The following is an 18,106-nucleotide window of genomic DNA, read 5'->3' as shown; positions in this document are numbered from 1 at the left end:
GCACTCAGCAAAACCCTTTACTGATGGGCCGAAGCGACCAAAGGTGGAAACCAGGGAGTCCAGGAAAGCAGTTCTGTCTGCGTCCTTAATCTCTGTGAGGTTAAGCCACAGGTGGCGCTCTAACACCATCAGGCTGGCCATGCTCCGTCCAATGGCCTGGGCGGTGGTCTTGGTGGCACGCACTGCCAGGTCGGTGTCCTCCACCGGTGTCCATATCCTCCACCGATCCGCCGAGCGAGATGAGGCCTGCCGCTTCGAGGGAGGGGCGCTGGTTCGTCTTCGTGAAGAGAACCGGTTACTCGTTCTCTGGAGTTAGTGAGGCACGCAGGGACGGACTTGGTGTGAGATAGCTCGCCTCCGAGCGCTCATTTATCCTCTGACCCCGTCGTTTCTTCCTCCGAGGCTGGAGGAGGGCTGGAATCAGGAGGGCGCGAGGGGCGGGGTCGCTCTCTGACGTAAAGAGAGCTAGCCGCGAGCGCAAAGCAGAGAACGGCATGTTTTCGCAGTGAGAACAGCCGCCCTGACGCGCTTTGGTGTGTGCGAGGCGGGAAGCGCCCTGATAGGTTTGCGCGTCCTCGCTACTTCGCTATAGGCTCGTGCAGTTGCCACAGCCCAGCCAATCAGCGTGCTTAGACAGCCTGCATTGTGCTTGCTGTGCAGCTGCACTGCATTTTAAAATAAAGGCTTCAATATTCTCGATAAAAGGAGTTTTCCCATAGCGTATAGCTATGCAATACAAGTGAACCATTCTCGAAAGGGAACAATATTTGTTCTGAAATCAGCTCAAAATATCAAACATGTTTGACATCCTGTGGACGGAATCATAGTCCGAAGCCCATGATACAATGTGAGATTTTCTGTGAAATCTCTACTCAAATCTGCAGACTGGCTCTGACTTTTGGCAACTAGCGTTGAATCGGTCAGACTGTAAACATTTAGGCAAAAGTTGTTTAGTGCATTACAGCTATAATATTTTTGGGGCTGTGATCCATGAAAATTTAGGCTTGTATGTGAATATGCTCATCTCAGGTGCCTGCAGTGTGGTTTACTTAATACATGCTTTTTGAATACAAGGCTCTCTAGTTTCATTTTATATTTACCTTTGCATAATGAGAGTTATGTTGTCATCAACAATTTATGCATTTGAAAGGGGAAATGACTAGTTGATACTGACGCAGTTTGGCAGTTGGGGCAAAACAGTGAACTTCTGTTTTTGAGGTGTTTAGGAAGTAGGTCTAAAATTGAAAGAGGTAATACTGTGAGTCTGCTATACATCCTATTTCTTCAAATTAAATCTGAAATCTCAGCATGCCGGCTGTCTCTTAGAGATCACGTTGGCCCTTCACTTCCCAGCAGGGAGCTCACAGTTCCTGACATTCTCCATAAATTCCACGAAAGGTCGCCTCATATTAAAATCCTTTCTTTTATTTTTTTATTACATTTTTTCTCTTTCTGTAGATGCCAGAACCTTTTTCTTCTCCTTTCATGTCTTTTGCAGGTTTTGTCAATGCTGGCTACTCTCAATTCAGATAATTATAATGCACTTGTTATAAACACACAGGTCTTTTTTATTTATTTATACTATATAGAAAAAAAAGCAACAAAAAAATATAATATAAAATAAAAAATATATATATACATACACACACAAACAATCTGTCACAAAAGAGCTGGAGTGATTCCATTCGTTCCCTCGCTACAGAAGGATAATTGCGTTGTCAGAGCAGAAATAAATGCTCTTTCTGCTTTAAAACCTCCCTCTTATTTGACTGTGAGAGTTGTCTTATATGAACTGGTAATGCCCTATACCTGATGTGCAAATAGTTTTCTCCTGCCTCTGTAAATGTTATCTGCCTGCTCATTGAATTCAGCCCTCTCAGCCCAGCTGAAAATCCAAGGTGGGAGAAGCTTAATGCATTCTGTCCCTCTGAATTCTGAATTCATACTCCTGGCGGACCTGTTAGTTCAAAACCGTTTGCCCAAAGGTTCTGCTTTGGAGCATTAATGGAGAGTTTGCTGCCGTCACATTTCTCATTCAAGCTCTTGTGAGTGTGTGTGAGGCTCTGGGGGATTATTGTGTCTCTCAGTGGCAGCATCCACAGCTGCTATGGTTGTGCTAATCACCTTGTTTGTAACTGTTATTAAAATCAGACAGCCCTGCTGGTGCATGATACGCTATCGTTAGCACGCTGGGAGTCCACTGGGAGTCTTTCATATCTCTAACCAGCCTTAGATGTAAAATGGGATTCAAGCTTGACAAATGTTGTGTTCAGTCCTGAGGTCCCCAAATGCTAGGCTTCACTCTGTCAGTGGGCTGTGATTGACTGGTGGAATGGCTGCTGATTGGCCAGTTATGAGACTATTTGAGTCACTTGACTCTGCTGTGTTGAATCTATTTGCTATAAAACAGATCATTGAATATGTCGTTTTGTGTAGAAAATGTAGGTCTGCTATTTTGCAGTGTGTTTGTAAATTGTTTGTAAACTATTTTGTGAGCATGTAGTCACCCTTTTAATTTGCATGATTAATAATGCAGTTAAATTGGAATTTTTGGGGGCTTCAAAACATAAGCCTGTCTGAGTGGAGTTTAATACAGTTTTTCCATGCTTTGTTGGATGTAGGGCATCTAGAACATCCTCATACACAACAAAAACAAGATAATGGATCTAATAAAATTATTTTCCCCATTACAGCTAATAATAGCTTTTTAGAGCACCTATATTGATATGTCCTGCAGAGGCCTGCTGGAAGAAACTCAGAGGCATGGAGTTTGTATTTACCTGCTTGGTTCCCTTTGGAAATTTCATTACATTTTAGGACTGTCAGTCAATTCAACATTTTACATAATATGCTAATTAATTAATCAGATACATATCAATATCTGTTTAGACAAAATCATTTTTAAAACACTACATGTATTATTTATACATGTGGTTATTTTTAAGATATTTGTTTATTATTTATATTGTACACATATCAATATCAAATAAAAGTTTATTCAATTGATTGAAGATTAAAAAAAAAAATCTCCCATTGCATAAACGTGTCAGATGGACATCTCTGATCATCTTTTTTGGACATCTGGCTATGTTTTTTTCAGCATCTCACACCATGAGCACATTTTTACACCAGTGTGTCAAGTTAAAAACACACATCTGGAGACCCCTGTGTTCATTCTGTTGTTTTCATTTGCACTCTGGCTAGCTGTTTTTGAGTGCAAGACCACATCTTGTGTTAACAGCTTATTACTCATTCTTTGCTGCCTGCTCTCACCAAGTGTGGTGTGAAGTGTGTTGTATATAGTAGCACATGGATCATGAGTCATAATTGCATGTGTGGTTTTTACCACATTATTTTTTCTATTTTTAGAAGTAATTCTTTCAAGTTTCGTTCAGGTCATTTGTTCATTACCTGGACTTCTTTTTAGAACATCCACAAACCATATTAGCACAATGGAGACTGTGACCTCATACTGTGCATACATGCCATCTCGACTATTTTCACAGTAGGCAGACCATACATTTAAATCTGCTTGAGCAAGAACTAGTGGAAAACAGGAACTTAAACTGAAATAGAAATGGATTACAGAAACTGAGGCAATTCGCCTTTGGCTAAGCCACACCCTAGAATGAAGATTGACTAATCACAGCGCAGCCAAGAACGAGCTCCGACAGAGGTCCGACTCTTTTTCACAGCGCTCCATTGACTTTAACGCAGGCGTCTCATATTTTTGGTCTCGGCAGGCTATTACCGTCGTAGTTTTATCAAAAATATGGTTTAACGTTGTGCTTGGGGCATTTGTAACACAGATACGCGTTTCCCAGAGAGGTTGGAGGGGGGTGTCCGTTTTTTTCCCCTTCCCAAAACCGAAGTCAAATCCTGACAAGTGTCGTCTTTGGATTAAACTGTGTGTGTGGACGTCCTCACAGTCAGCTAAACCCTTCAAGGATCAACAAGCACACTTTTGTGTGCTCTAAGGTAAATTTTGCTTTTAACCTTACTGTGAAGTTATACTAGTTAGACAGTTTTAGGTTATGATTTCGGTTCTCTACCCTAATTAATGAAGAATCAAGGTGCTAGCAAGCAAGCTTAGCGATAGTTTAGTTATCACGTAAGTTAAGTCAGGATTGTATGTTTTGACTAGCGGCTGGATGTTAGCTAACTTTGTTATTCAAGATACAAACACATAACGTTAACGTTATCCTATCTTGAATAACAAAGTATCTTGAATAACAAAGTTAGCTAAAACAAACAGCATAAAACTGTCTAACTAGTATAACTTCACTGTAAGGTTAAAAGCAAAATTTACCTTAGAGCACACAAAAGTGTGCTTGTTGATCCTTGAAGGGTTTAGCTGACTGTGAGGACGTCCACACACACAGTTTAATCCAAAGACGACACTTGTCAGGATTGTGAAAAATCGCTGTGAAAAAGAGTCGGACCTCTGTCGGAGCTCGTTCTTGGCTGCGCTGTGATTGGTCAATCTACATTTTAGGGTGTGGCTTAGCCAAAGGCGAATTGAGTAAACCAGTTATGAAAATAATGATGGCACCAAGGTGGTTTATTTAAACAACTTTGTTAAATATAGTGATTAATAATGTTGATCAGTCCATGTTTTAGTCAACTTAACCCCAAAATGTGAATCAAGAGCAAACAGTATCTCATCTCGGTATAATGATGGTCCGAGACCAAACTTGGCTCAATGATACAGACACAAGCATGGCATGACACAAGCACATTGTTTTTAAATAAAAAAATAAATAAAAAAAAACAGAAATTAAACATAATTTCTAAAGACTTGATGTAACAGACACTTCTGTTAAAAGTTTGAGGTTGGTTAGATTTTTAAAAAAAAATTTAAAAGAAGTATCTTCTGCTGACCAATACTGCATTTATTTGTTAAAAAATGTCTTTAATGTCACTTTTGATCAGTTTAATGTGTCCCAAAGGCAATAAAAAAAAAAAAAAGCTTTGTCACAGCTTTCCCAAAGAAATATCAATTTCAGAACTGCTATATTTTTCATTACAAAAGCTGCTCAGCTGGGTTTGGAGTCTATATGACTATATCATAAATAACGAGATGACTCAATGCGTAACATATTTCCGTAGTTGTTTTTTTTCTCCCCTCCAGATGTGGCAGTACCACTATAATTAAACTGATTAATTGTTCTGATTTATCTTCTCAAGATTAACAATCCGACTCATTGAATCTGCAAGAAAATTGTATGAGTCCTGTTAAATAGGCTTGTCAAGGGTGATGGAAGATGCTTATCTCAACATGAAATCGCTCCCCACTAAAACCAGAAGGAGAAGCAACACAGTGTCATTACGCAAGAGGGAAGAGCAGCCGGCTGCCCTAAAAACATCACACATGGACTGCATGACATCGGAAGTTGCAGATGGAAGGCAGCAGCTGTGAACTGCAAACTCATTTAGAACTGTATTTTGTCATGGGGTATTATTTTCCTCCAAATAATTCAAATAATTAATGAATATATCATGTTTATGCATTCATTCATTACGTGTGACAGTTTAAGTGTTGTGGCTTGTCTGCTTTTACATTAGGGATTGGATTTTTGCATGAGCTCTTTCATTGTTGTAATCTGGAGCAAAGAGCATTGTTGCATATGTAAACCAGCCAAAGATCTTCATGCTGTAGATGGGTACATAGAGGGCCAGTTCAAGCGGTAATGGTAGTGTTAGTTAGGGGTCTTTCATTAACCCCCATATTACCCAATTGAAATGCAGCTATGCAATAGCTCGACCTCACACCTCTGTGATTCATGAGCGCATTTGAGAGAAATAGTATCATAGGTGAAGGACATGTCAACCGGGTTATAATCCACTTACTTAAATGTTTTTGGAGGGGTTTTCAGAGAATTTTAGCATATTTTGAATGTATTCAGTAGACATACTTCAGATATATTGTAAAACTTCCTTAAACTAGACAATGATGCAATCAAAAAATCATCAAAAAGTATCTTTGTGTGTACAATATTACTTCCATGTTATTCAGTTGACTGCAAAGCACCATATGATATGCTCAAATGTTTGGTTCCAAGGAAAGTGTGATTTTAATTGTTTGATGCTCCTTTCACACTGTTTCGGCAGGTTGTGAAATGTACCATTAACAGCTTTTTATGTTGTTGTTTGAGTATATTATAGACCTCCAGATTGTTTAAACACTAAAATCATCCGGCACCATGTGAACACAGTGGCAATTTATCAAGCACATTAATAAATATTGTAAATATTTAAATTTGTATCCTTCTAAAATTGTATTCTTCTACATTTTATTATATCTGGTTTTATTTTTAATTTAATGCATTTTGAGGAACATGTGCTTGTTATATATTTTATAACTTTCTTCTCATTCAGAACATTTCAAGACCTTTCCAAGCAGACAGAACTGAGCTACGGAACGGTGAGAGAGTCTGCTGTGTTCGAGTATTTCAGGGTGAAGGGCACGAACCCCCTGGAGCAAGACAGCACTTTCTCTGAGCTGTGGAGAACTATCAATAAAAATCAGGGACAGGACAACTCTGTGATCTCTCCTGCTGAAGGCATCCGCAAGGTATCAGACACACATCAGTCTCATGTTACTTACAGATGATGTAAAGATTCCACATATGTTGCCTAATTTGCCTAGTTTTCAAACTTTATGATGCCAACAACCCCTAAATATCAAGGCATCTATGTATTTTCATATGCACAGACCCAATAGAAAGACATTTATAATGTTGCAAAAGATTTAGATTTCAAATAATTTATGTTCTTTTAAACTTTATGTATGTAAAAAATATGTATCACGGTTTCCACAAAAATATTAAGCAGCACATGGTTTCACTAAATGTTTTCATTGATAAAAGGAAGAAATGTTTATTGAGCACCAAATCAGCATATTAGAATGATTTCTGAAGGATCATGTGACTCTGAAGACTGGAGTAATGATGCTGAAAAGGAGTAAACTACATTTTAATATTCAAATAGACAGCAGTTCTAATAATATTTCACAATATAACTGTGTTCACTCTATTTTTGATCAAATAAACCAGCCTTGGCAAACATGAAACAATGCTTCTTTCAAAAACATTTAGAAAATCTTACTGACCCCAAACTTTTGAACTGTATTGTATATTGTTTGTGGAAAAAAGTCTGATATTATAAAGATAACTTTATAAAGATGCTTTTAAAGACATAAAATAAAACAAATATATTTATATGCAAATTTGGTTTTCTTACTGTCAGAAAAATAGGTCTGCCATACTTAACAGTAGATTTAATAATTTGAGAAATTTGAAATTAATCAGTTCAACTAACCAGGTAAAAATTGCATGTCTGCATATATGTTCAGTTATTGTATATATCTGCATAAACAGGACCAGCTCGATCCTTTCAAATCAGCACCAGCCCTGTTAGACAGAGTGGAGTGCTGTCCGTGGTGCTGAATTTAGCTGTGTAGTGATTGGTAAGAGCTGTCAGTGGTGCTGAAGTTTTGTGCTGGCACAAGCTTTTCTGTGCACTACCATGTGCCTGATGCTGGCTGGTTATCGGTGGCTCTTTGTAATCCAAAGCATGTATCACAGAGCACAGAAAGAGCAATCAGTAAAATGCAGTCTGTTTAGGTTCGTAACAGGATGATTCTGGCATCTCGCATCCAAGTATGACAGAAAACATGAGGAAACAGCTTTAGACTATCAAGATAAATATTCATGGCTCAGATACTGTAATATCCCTCCATATTGTGTGAGCCATAAAAATTACAATTCATATGCTGCTGAATCCATTCATGTATTTATGCTTGTTTGGTAAAACTTTCAAAGTCACTTTGTATATAAACTGTGGCTTATGCCAAGATAATCTTTAAGAAACTTGAAATCCACATCAAACCCTTTGATAAAACTTCACAAAATTGCAGCTATTAAATTTCACAGCTCATCTTATTGTTACAGATAGCAAATATCCATTGGCATGCTTTTTACTGGAGACATAACCAAAACCATGAATCTTTTTCATAACTGGCTATTAAGCTAACCATTCAGCAGGCTCAGAACTGATTTAGTAAGTAGAATAATGAAAAGCGATAAGACACAGAGAAATAGAGGCCTGTATGTCTGCAACCCAGCACTTTGGATGGTGTTGAATAATGCTATTGTCAGGCCATCCATGCTGAAGTATTTAACTGCCAGTAATTGCCCAAAAGATTCACATATACAGTACAAGTGTTTCTTCAACTATGGCCACTTTTGTCCCTGTGGACTAAAAACATAATTCTCTAACAGCTATACATTTCACCTTCACTAGTTTAATGTGTTTGTTAACAATGTCCAGGAGTAAATACACATGTATCACATTAGACATTTTTTATATAAAAATACTTTATATATATCCCCACCCCCACCCCAACCCTAAAAAAACATGAACATTTTATGTGGTGGAAATGAGGCCAAAATCAAGGGACAGATTAGCTGAAATTTTTAGCAGCCATTACTCCAGTCTTCAGTGTCACATGATCCTGCAGAAATCATTTCAATTTGATTTGGTGCTCAAGAAAACATTTTCATTAGTACTAATTAAAAAAAATAGTATGCCATCTTTAAAGCAAGATGGATTCTGATTGGCTGTCAATGTTTTTATCATGCATCAGCTGGTAAAAAAAAAAAATGTTTCGAAAGGGATTCCAACAATATTGTTTTCCTTGCCTTTATCGTTTTCATTAACATCCTTGGTGTGAACAGGCTTTTATTCGGCAAGGATTCATTCAATTGATTAAAAATGAATGTAAAGACTTTTCATGTTACAAAAGATTTCTGTTTTAAATAAATGCTGTTCTTTTTTTTTCTTCTTTTTTTTTAACTTTTTATTCATCAGAACCCTGGAAAAAATGTGTCATGGTTTGTATCATGGTGGGGGTCGGGGAGGGGTGTTGGAGTTCAAAGAGAGTTTTAATGTGACCATATAATGAATGTACCATTTAAATCTCATATAAACCCGATAAGCAACTGGTTTAGTTATTCCTACTGCATGTCTATGTCCATTTATCCTGTCTTTTAGAGGTCATTGTCTTTGTTTAACTGATGCACATTCTCCAAACCGGAAACTTGTATACCTTTGATTTGTTATTTAATCAATGCTTTAATAGGTTGAGAGTGTGAAAATCCTACTAATAGATGTACACTTGAAAGCCAAACAGTAAATATCATTTCAGGCAGTGACAGGTATTTGTAGTACTTTACAAAGGTATAGGGAAAATTTCATATTTATATGGAAGAGCCAGGGGACGATAGCTTCTTTGTCATTTCTTCTTTGATATCCATTTTTTTCTGTGTACTTGTCATATGAAAGTTGTCATAACTGTGTGGCTGCGATAGAGCCTGAGTTTAAAAGAGACAGAAAGGAAAGCGGACGCTTGTGCTGCTTTATTTAGTGTGGTGGGGGAAAGCCATTTTCCATAGAGAGAGAGAGAGAGAGAGAGAGTTAATCTCTTGAAAAAGAAAGCGGGGGTGGCTAGTTTCCAGAGAAGAAACAAGTTCAAAGCCATCTCATGACTTTCAGTGAAAAATAAACATCTTTCATTTTGAATGATGTCTGTGACCTGTCTGACAAGAACTGAGCGACTAAAAGAAGCAGCTCTCCATCTCAGGAAAACCTTAGGCTGTGTTTACGTTACTATTATCAAAACCACAAGTATTTATGGCATGATGTTCTGCCATAAATGGGCAAATGAAACACTGTACCATGCGTGTGTTTGGTTTCTCAGGTGAAGCGGGATCCATACGCTTTCCTGTGGGACTTGGCGGTGTTAGAGTATGCAGCTCTGACAGATGATGATTGTACGCTGGTGGTCACAGGAAACAGCATGAGCAGCAAAGGATATGGCCTGGCTCTGCAGCACGGCAGCCCCTACAGAGATCTCTTCTCGCAGAAGTGAGCGCTTGCTTTCAGTGTATATGTGCAATAAGATCACAAAGAACGATACAAGTCGTTAAACTAGCTGAAGGATAGACACCATCGTTTCAATCATTGCAAGTCAATATCAAGCTCCAAAGCTTCGCAAACATCACAGTGCCTGACTGTGATGGATTGTTTCCCCTTTTTCTTTCATCATCTGTCCTTTCTCTCATTTACATTACATTTATTTCCTTGGCAGACGCAGTCTTGCCGGAGAACCGATGAATCGTGTTGATTCACCAGTTACTGCTCTTCGTTGCATTTATCTTCATTCCCACCCATCCTTTCTTCTCTCCACTGGCTTTAAAGCACCTCACCCTGCAGCCCTTCGTTTGTTTGACTATCATTTGCATTCATATTTTCAGCTCGTACCGACACTCTGCTCACATACTAATTAGCTTTAGGGAGGTAAGCTCGTCGGCAATTAATAATGCACATATCAGGAACATCAAGGCCTTGAAATGCATTTCCATGAAGGATCCTCTACAATCACCTGCCGGTCTGTTATGGGGAATTAGAATCAAGCACATTTTAAATTAATACCCAGGACGATTGCAGTTGAACAGACTTTATTTTTCAACCTTTGACATTTTCCTTTCTATGAATAGTTATTGTCCTTTTGCTCTGGATTCTTTACAAATACTTTCTCTTTCTGAACGTCTCCTGCATTTAAATGAATAACTAGGAAGAAAACGTGTCAATGAATAAAGATAAAGCTAATTTATAAGATTGTAATAGAAGTATTTTTTTCAGGGTTTTGTTAACACTATCTGAGGACCTTGTATCTCTGCCTTTTATATGAAGAGACAATTGTTGTCTGAAACTAGATGTACTATGTTTCCATCAATTGTTGCTTTGTCATTTTTTTCTTGACCACTGAATGCAAAATTTGCCTCATTATCCCCTTTCAGTCATATGTATACTTTTCAGAGCTTCATTTTCTTTAAAGTGTCCAGCAAAGCAATATATAAGGCAAAATTAAAGCAATGACAGATTCATGCCACGATTCTCATAACAAGATACTTTCCTCTTCTCTTCAGGATCCTTGACCTGCAGGAGAAAGGAGACCTTGACATTCTAAAGCAGAAGTGGTGGCCTCGGAAAGGTCGCTGTGACCTGGACAAGCACGCGGAGCCTCAGCCGGAGGGTCGTGCCCTGAGACTGCACAGCTTCGCTGGGGTCTTCTGTATCCTAGCAGCGGGGCTGCTGCTGGCCTGCCTGGTGGCCGCTCTGGAGTCTTGGTGGAACGGGCCACGCTGCCAACGGGCACAGCCAAAAGAGGTGACCCCACAGCCGGCCAAACTACGGCCAACCCCTGCCCACCGCGCCCAGGACTGTACAGCCACTGCCACACTCTACTTTATGGATCCAGACGCCACTGATGCAAGCCCTGATTTAGTCGAGCTCCAGTACACCCAGCTATAGGTGTGATCATCAAGAACTTACTGCCTCCCATTTGCTGAAGTGTTGCCAAAGAGATGGCAAGAGGGAAGGGTGAAGGGGGAGGGAGTCGCTCAAAAAAGCACAAAATACCTAAGAAAAAAAAAAAACAGATTAAATCATTTATTATTTACAGGGATAGTTCATCCAAATATGAAAACTCAGTCAACATTTACTCACTCTAATGTCATTCCAAACCCGTATGAATTACTTTCTTCCATGGAACACAAAAGAATTTTTAAAGTGTTAACATTTATTTTTAATTTTTAACGTGTTTTTAAAAAGTTGCTAGCCACCAACTTGTCGTTTTTGATAAAATTGCATGGCCCCCAGAATAATTTGTTGTATGAATATCTGAACATGAAATATAACAAAAGAAAGACCAGACCCTCTGCTGGTCTTATTATTTTTCATCAATACATTTTGAGCAAAAAGCTGAGAAAATCGTTTTTTTTGTCAAAGCCTGGATCCGATTCAGAACGATGATTAAAACATAGATAGCGTAGATTGAATCCATCAACACCTTCACAACAAAGCTTCACAGTCCTATACAACTTCCTGGGTCGACATTTCATTCTTTAACATTAGGCAGTTTTGATTTAAATGCTGTTTAATGTTGATGATCGCATGATGAAGAGTTAAATGCATGTTGTTGATTTTTTTTTTTTTTACGATTCATCTGTACATATGTTATTTTTTAAGTTTGACTTCATAATGTTTAATCAAAATATGTCAGACTTCTCTCTGGTGACATATGCTGGACTTTTCCAAACATTTTGGCTCACGCTCACATTAATCAGCCTTTACAATTAGTAAATTTTAGTGCATTTTTAAGTGCAACGCTCACACAAGTCTTTAAGATGAAGACCCAACTCTCTGTATGTTCTACAAGCCCCCCCTCCCCCCCTTCCATTACACACATTTTATTGGACTGCCCCTCTTTTAATGCAAGTAGACAACATTTGTATGCTGTAAGTTCCCTTAAGGAGTTAGTAAGATTTTTCTTTTTGTTTGGTTTTAATTTTTTTATTGTATTTATACAACTTGCCATGAAGATAGCCTCAGGTGTTGACAGGGCATTAGAAAATCTATACTACTACAACTACATCTACATCTCAAAAGCCAGTTGTCTCTATTGTAAAAGTCAACGGGACTTAAAACTTTCGACCTTCATGGACTACATTAAAATAGCGTGAAATTAATCCATACGATTCAACCACAAATATCATACTGTTTTGGTCACAAGATGTGCAAAAATAATAATAAATAATAATAATTTCACGCTATTTGTCCATGTCCATTTTGGAGCTTTGAATTTTGGGGTCCCGGTGACTTTATAATGGATTAAACTATAAAACATCCTTCAAAATATTTTCTTTTGTGTTCCACACAAATCATACGAGCTTGGAACCACAGAAAATGATCACTGAAAAAGTGTATATTATAGCTTTTGTATTCAAATCCATTAGCTCTTTGTTATGGGCAACTACTTATTTAGTTGTATTATTTAAAATGATGTTTCCAAGTAACGTTTTGCATACAAACATCCCCAATTTGCAATATCAGTCAATTATATGTCTTCTGCTGCTTCAGCTAGGTTGATAGGCAAAGGTTGTTCCTGGATCCCTAAACTAAAGTGTGTGCAATGAGAAAGCCAGTGACTGATTGACTTTTGTTCAAGTGTTCTGCAGTTACTCTTCCGTCCTTGTCTCCTCTCCTTCTCTCCTTTCCCTTTGGTGATATCTTGAGTTGAGGCAAGCACGTTGGCGAGAGCAACAGCTCATAAACCACATATTATAGCTCAGGAATGTTGATTATCAATAACATAATATTAAATTTTGCAGACATTGTTGAATAATAGCGATCAGACTTCTGTATTATGACTACCATTTGTCAACTGCTTGAAATTTGACTGGGTTTGAATTAGTACCACATAAAGAGATAAAAACGTTTACTGGCTTTCAGACTATATTGCTTTCACCGACTTCTTGTTCTCGCTTGAAGGTGTTCAGTCTGCCATATGCCTGTACAATTTGAGTGTTTCTTTTATGTATGGTTTTGTTTTTAGTTATGATATACACTGGAAGAAGGGAGTGATTGGAGCTCTGGCAAGCAATAAGAACCACACAATAACCAACTTTACACATTTTACGTTTTATATCCTTCTCTGTGTCTTCTTATTGCAATTATATGCCAATGTCCAGGTAGTCACAGGTTCTCATTGGTCTCATACAGGACACTAAGGGCTGCACTCTGGAGATGGCATCTGGCTCATTGGCATATAATGAAATTGCAACTGCTGCAGGATGCGCACGGGACGTTTGGCCAGAGAGAGAAAGAGACTGGGAAGACACGCAGGCTTTTTACACAGGTCAGCCGAGACCTGAGCAGGGATACCTGTCAGTGGGGTGAACAGGGCTTGAGAATATGAAGTCATTTAGAGGAAGGACATGCGTTCTCCTGGAGCGGGTTAGGACTCTAGATAAATCAGATTACATATGTGGAAGTGGGTGGTGAGGTAATTATGACTCACTCATGCATAGAGAACTAACTGATGACAGACACCCAGGCATAGTCAGAGAGATTAATTCATCCATATTGTGTGGATTAATAAGTACTTTCTGTTTAGAGACTGATTATTTTATTCATGGAATCTCTTTGCCAAAGCAGCACTAACAGGAATCCCACTGTGTGCGCCTCTCCATTTCGCTCGGCATTCTCATCAAATTCATCATCTGTTTGTCATCCATCAGATCACCCATTCAGTGGCCACACCGATGTCCCAAAATATTGCAATCTGGAATCCAAAAAGAGATTGGCCTCCAGTTGTGTTGTTTGTCACAGCTGTAAGTGCCCCAAATTGAGCGTATTTTAATGGCAAATTAATGCATTTTTAATTAGAGGCACATTCAGACTTTCTAGTACAGCTTCATGAGCTCTACAGTAATTATCTCTTCATTGATCTTATGACTCAGAAACAGTCTCATAATGTGACACCTCTAATTACCCATAAATGGTACAAAACTGTAGACTATACAGCTGATCCGCTGGCATCGACCCCGAAGACCTCTGTAATTGAGTTAAAGAGCTGATTCACCCAAAAGTGAAAATTCGATTACTCTGTCATGTCGTTCTAAACCAGTATGAATTTCTTTCTTAGAAACTTTTAGAACCTGTTTTTGTCCATGTAATAAAAAGCCGATGGGGTCCAAAAGAACATTTTGGACCCCGATGAACTACGTTTGTGTTCCAAAGAAGGAGGAAAGTGATACAGGTTTGGAATGACAAGAGGGTGAGTGAATGATGACAATTTTCATTTTGGAGCGAACAGTCCCATTGAAATGGACAGGATGCATTACTGAGCTGACTTGTACTAAACAGAGAAGAAGAACAGTGATTAACAGAGAGTAGTCCTGGATGTAACGGTTATCAGCGTTTACTGAAAGCTTCATAGTATCGAGTCCACCCTCCTCACTCTCTTACGGGGGATGCGTGGCAGGAGAATTAAATGACTATCAGAACTGTGTGGAAAAAATGTAAGCAGTTAGCAGCCTGTTAATGTTGGCTTGATTCTTTCATTAAGTGGCACGCCACGGCATCACTGGCGCGTGACCGAAGCTATTTCACGGCAGTGCGTATCAAAGAATGAAGAAATACCTTTTTCATGGCTCCTCCGAAATAAGCCCCAAACATTGAAGCGCCAGGGCTTGTGTTTGCAATTCAATTTATGGCCCATGTTTCCCAGCACATACTCTCATTTGCATCATTGATTTTTTATAACTTTTCAGATATGAAGCTGTTTTAGCATTCAAACCTTTTGCTTGCTGGAGCGGGTGGGAGACGAGATGGATTTGATTTGATTTTTATGAGATTATTCCGTGCTGTCAGTAGTACGTTTTGTAATTGGTATCATTAATCAGAGCTGATGTGATTGTTGGAGCCCTTGGAAAACACCTTCTGCTATTTTCTGAAAGATTGCATGCACTTCCATGTTCCTTTCATTCACGTCTGTTTTTGCTTCAGTGTCCGTTAAATTTTTGCTCGTCGTGTCTCATTTTCTTTCCGCCTTCCACCCCACAAATCAATTCCCACCTTTTCATCTTTCCTTCACCTTGGACTCTGTCTCAGTCGCCCTGTTTCTTTGTCATTCCCAGGACAAAGAAATGGATCTGGAGCAGGTTCACCAGCGTTTGAGTGGGCTGATGGAGGACGACCTGGCGCACAAGCAGCTGCCAGGTCAGTCTCTGGAGATCTCTGCCCTGGACATGGGCAGCATGCGTCCACAGCAGAGCTCCCAGGAAGCCATGAGAGATTTCCCCCGTGGGGGCCTGTCCGTGACTTCGTTCCTCCAAGAGGGTCCTGGGGTCGGCCGCGTGCCCGGACGGAGCCTCCCCCTCCCTCTCAGCAGTTCCACTCTGCCGCCCTCCATGCGCTGCAAACACCGGGCGCCCAACGGAGGCCTTTTCCGCCAGAGCCCCGTAAAGACACCTATGCCCATCTCTTACCAGGCAGTGCCCGGGGGACCCATCCCAGAAGCCATTGATCCAAGCCATGGGACCTCTATTTGAGCCAACCCTTTCAGAGCATTCTAAAGACTGCCAACCAGCCAATCACAAAAACTAAGTTTGGACCAGGTCTGGTTGCATTTATACAATTACATACATACAAACAGATATGGAGATCTCTCTTTTTTTCCAGTACAGATATATATGACTGTGAGACGCTGAATTTCCTTGCCTGTACATATTTGTATATAATGAGAGACAGCAGTGAAGTCAAAGTGTATTTTGAATATTCATGATTTTTTGAAGTTGAGTTTAAAAGACGTAATTACATAAAATACAGACTGTTTGAATGGCTTTGTAAATTTTGTTCTAAAATAAAATTGAGAATTCCTTGTGGATGTTTTCTAAGTGCCATGTTTAAAGTTTTTTTTAATTAGTTAAAGTGGAAAAGACAGGTTGAAAACAACTGAAAGAAAAACAATCTGTGAAACTTCTGATCTCGTAACTTTTTGTTTAATATAAAAGAAGCTTTAAAGAGAAATGAATCAGCGAAACTGCATGTTTGTGGAGGCACCGTCCGCGTGACGTAGAATCTCTTCATACTCTTAGAGTATGTACTGTATAGAGACTGAAGCTGTCTTAGCCTTTGACAGCCATGTGTACAATATCATCTGTAGACTACAGTGTACTCGACGCTCGCCTTTATAACAGAGACGTTCTGCAAGGGAGACATATGTACATTATATGTACCTGAAATTCTGCATACTCATTTGTAATGGCTACATTCGAGTCTTTTTAAAGTGTACTCTAAATACACAACTGAGAGAGAAATATGAACATATCAATATCAACTATGTTGCTTCTCTTTAGTAGAAAATTTTAAAAATATACAAATCTTTCTTTATTCTCTTCCTGAAACCAGTATGGTAATGATCTTAACATGTTGAAGGAAAATCACAGTGGTGTTTAGAGATTCTTTTGGTTAAAACCACTTTTGGTATGATTCTCTCTTAAAATCGAATAAGGTTCAGTTCAACTAACATTGAAATACAAAGTTCTGGCATGAAACTCTAGATGGTGCAGGCTAATAGGTCCTTTTACTCACTTGTTCATAATCACATCGTTATCTATAGGGCGCAGCTGATTGGTTCCTGCCGTATCAGTAGCCAATGAGCTCGCTGCTCAACCTTGAACCTTCAAATACTTGGGTAGCATTTGCCTTAGCAGTGCAGCGCACATTCAGAAACCCTTCACCTTCCCCAGCTCCACCTGTATTGATCTGCTACGGGTAATTCATGTTTGCTATATTGTACAGCAGCAGCATGTCTTACTTGCCCACAGCAGCATGTTGTGTATGTATTGGCAGTAGCAAGTCCTGTACTTGCTCTGAAGCAGCAGCAGCGTAGCAGATCTATACCGCCAAGACCAAACGTACAACATTGTCATACCCATTACCATGCCAATCACTCCAAGAGTTGTCATGCGAGATCTACATTTATTAATAAATGTTCGTTTATACATACAGTAGATGATTAATTAATATTTGATCATAATACATTAGCTTAATGTTTGCATTAGCATTTTTTAATGTTAAAAATGTATTGCTGTACTGTTCAAAAGTATAAGGTCAGTAAGATTTTTTTTATTATCGAAAGAAATAAAAACTTATTCATAAAAATACATTTATAATGTTAAAAAAGATTACTGTTTCAAAATAATTGCAGTTATTAACTTTATATTCATCAAAGAATCCTGATTTTTAAAAATGTATAGTTTCAACAAAAACATTAAAGGGATAGTTCACCCAAAAATGAAAATTCTGTCATCATTTACTCTCCCTCAAGTTGTTCCAAACCTGTATGATTTCCTTTCTTCTGCTAAACACAAAATAAGATATTTTAAAGAAGGTTGGTAATTAAACAGTTGCTGGTCCCCATTGACATCCATAGTATTTTTTTTTCCTACTATGGAAGTCAATGGGGTCCATCAGTCGTTTGGTTACCGACTTTCTTCAAAATATCTTCTTTTGTGTTCAGCAGAAGAAAGAAAGTCATACAGGTTTGGGACAACTTGAGGGAGAGTAAATGATGACAGAATTTTCATTTTTGGGTGAACTATTCCTTTAAGCAACAATGTTGAAAACATTGACAGCAAATGTCTAATTGTTTCTTTATCAGCTTTTCCATCGCAGGAATAAATTCCATATAAAA

General features: G+C 38.7%; 1 protein-coding gene across 1 annotated transcript in view; it reads left to right on the top strand.

Annotated features, from left to right (window-relative positions):
- The window catches only part of grid1a (glutamate receptor, ionotropic, delta 1a), a 124,177-nt gene extending 107,876 nt beyond the window's left edge, over positions 1 to 16,301 (top strand). Inside the window, exons 11-14 of the mRNA XM_081347778.1 lie at positions 6,379 to 6,574; positions 9,761 to 9,927; positions 10,992 to 11,232; positions 15,546 to 16,301. Of these exons, the coding sequence (XP_081203904.1) occupies positions 6,379 to 6,574; positions 9,761 to 9,927; positions 10,992 to 11,232; positions 15,546 to 15,959 (1,018 nt within the window). The 3' untranslated portion in view covers positions 15,960 to 16,301. The remainder of the gene's footprint in view (positions 1 to 6,378; positions 6,575 to 9,760; positions 9,928 to 10,991; positions 11,233 to 15,545) is intronic.
- Positions 16,302 to 18,106: the final 1,805 nt, after the last annotated feature.

This window comes from Scardinius erythrophthalmus (assembly GCF_964197995.2).
Source record: "Scardinius erythrophthalmus genome assembly, chromosome: 19".
NCBI lineage: Eukaryota > Metazoa > Chordata > Actinopteri > Cypriniformes > Leuciscidae > Scardinius > Scardinius erythrophthalmus.
Note: the sequence above shows the minus strand (reverse complement) of the source record. Positions and strands in the feature narration are given on the sequence as shown.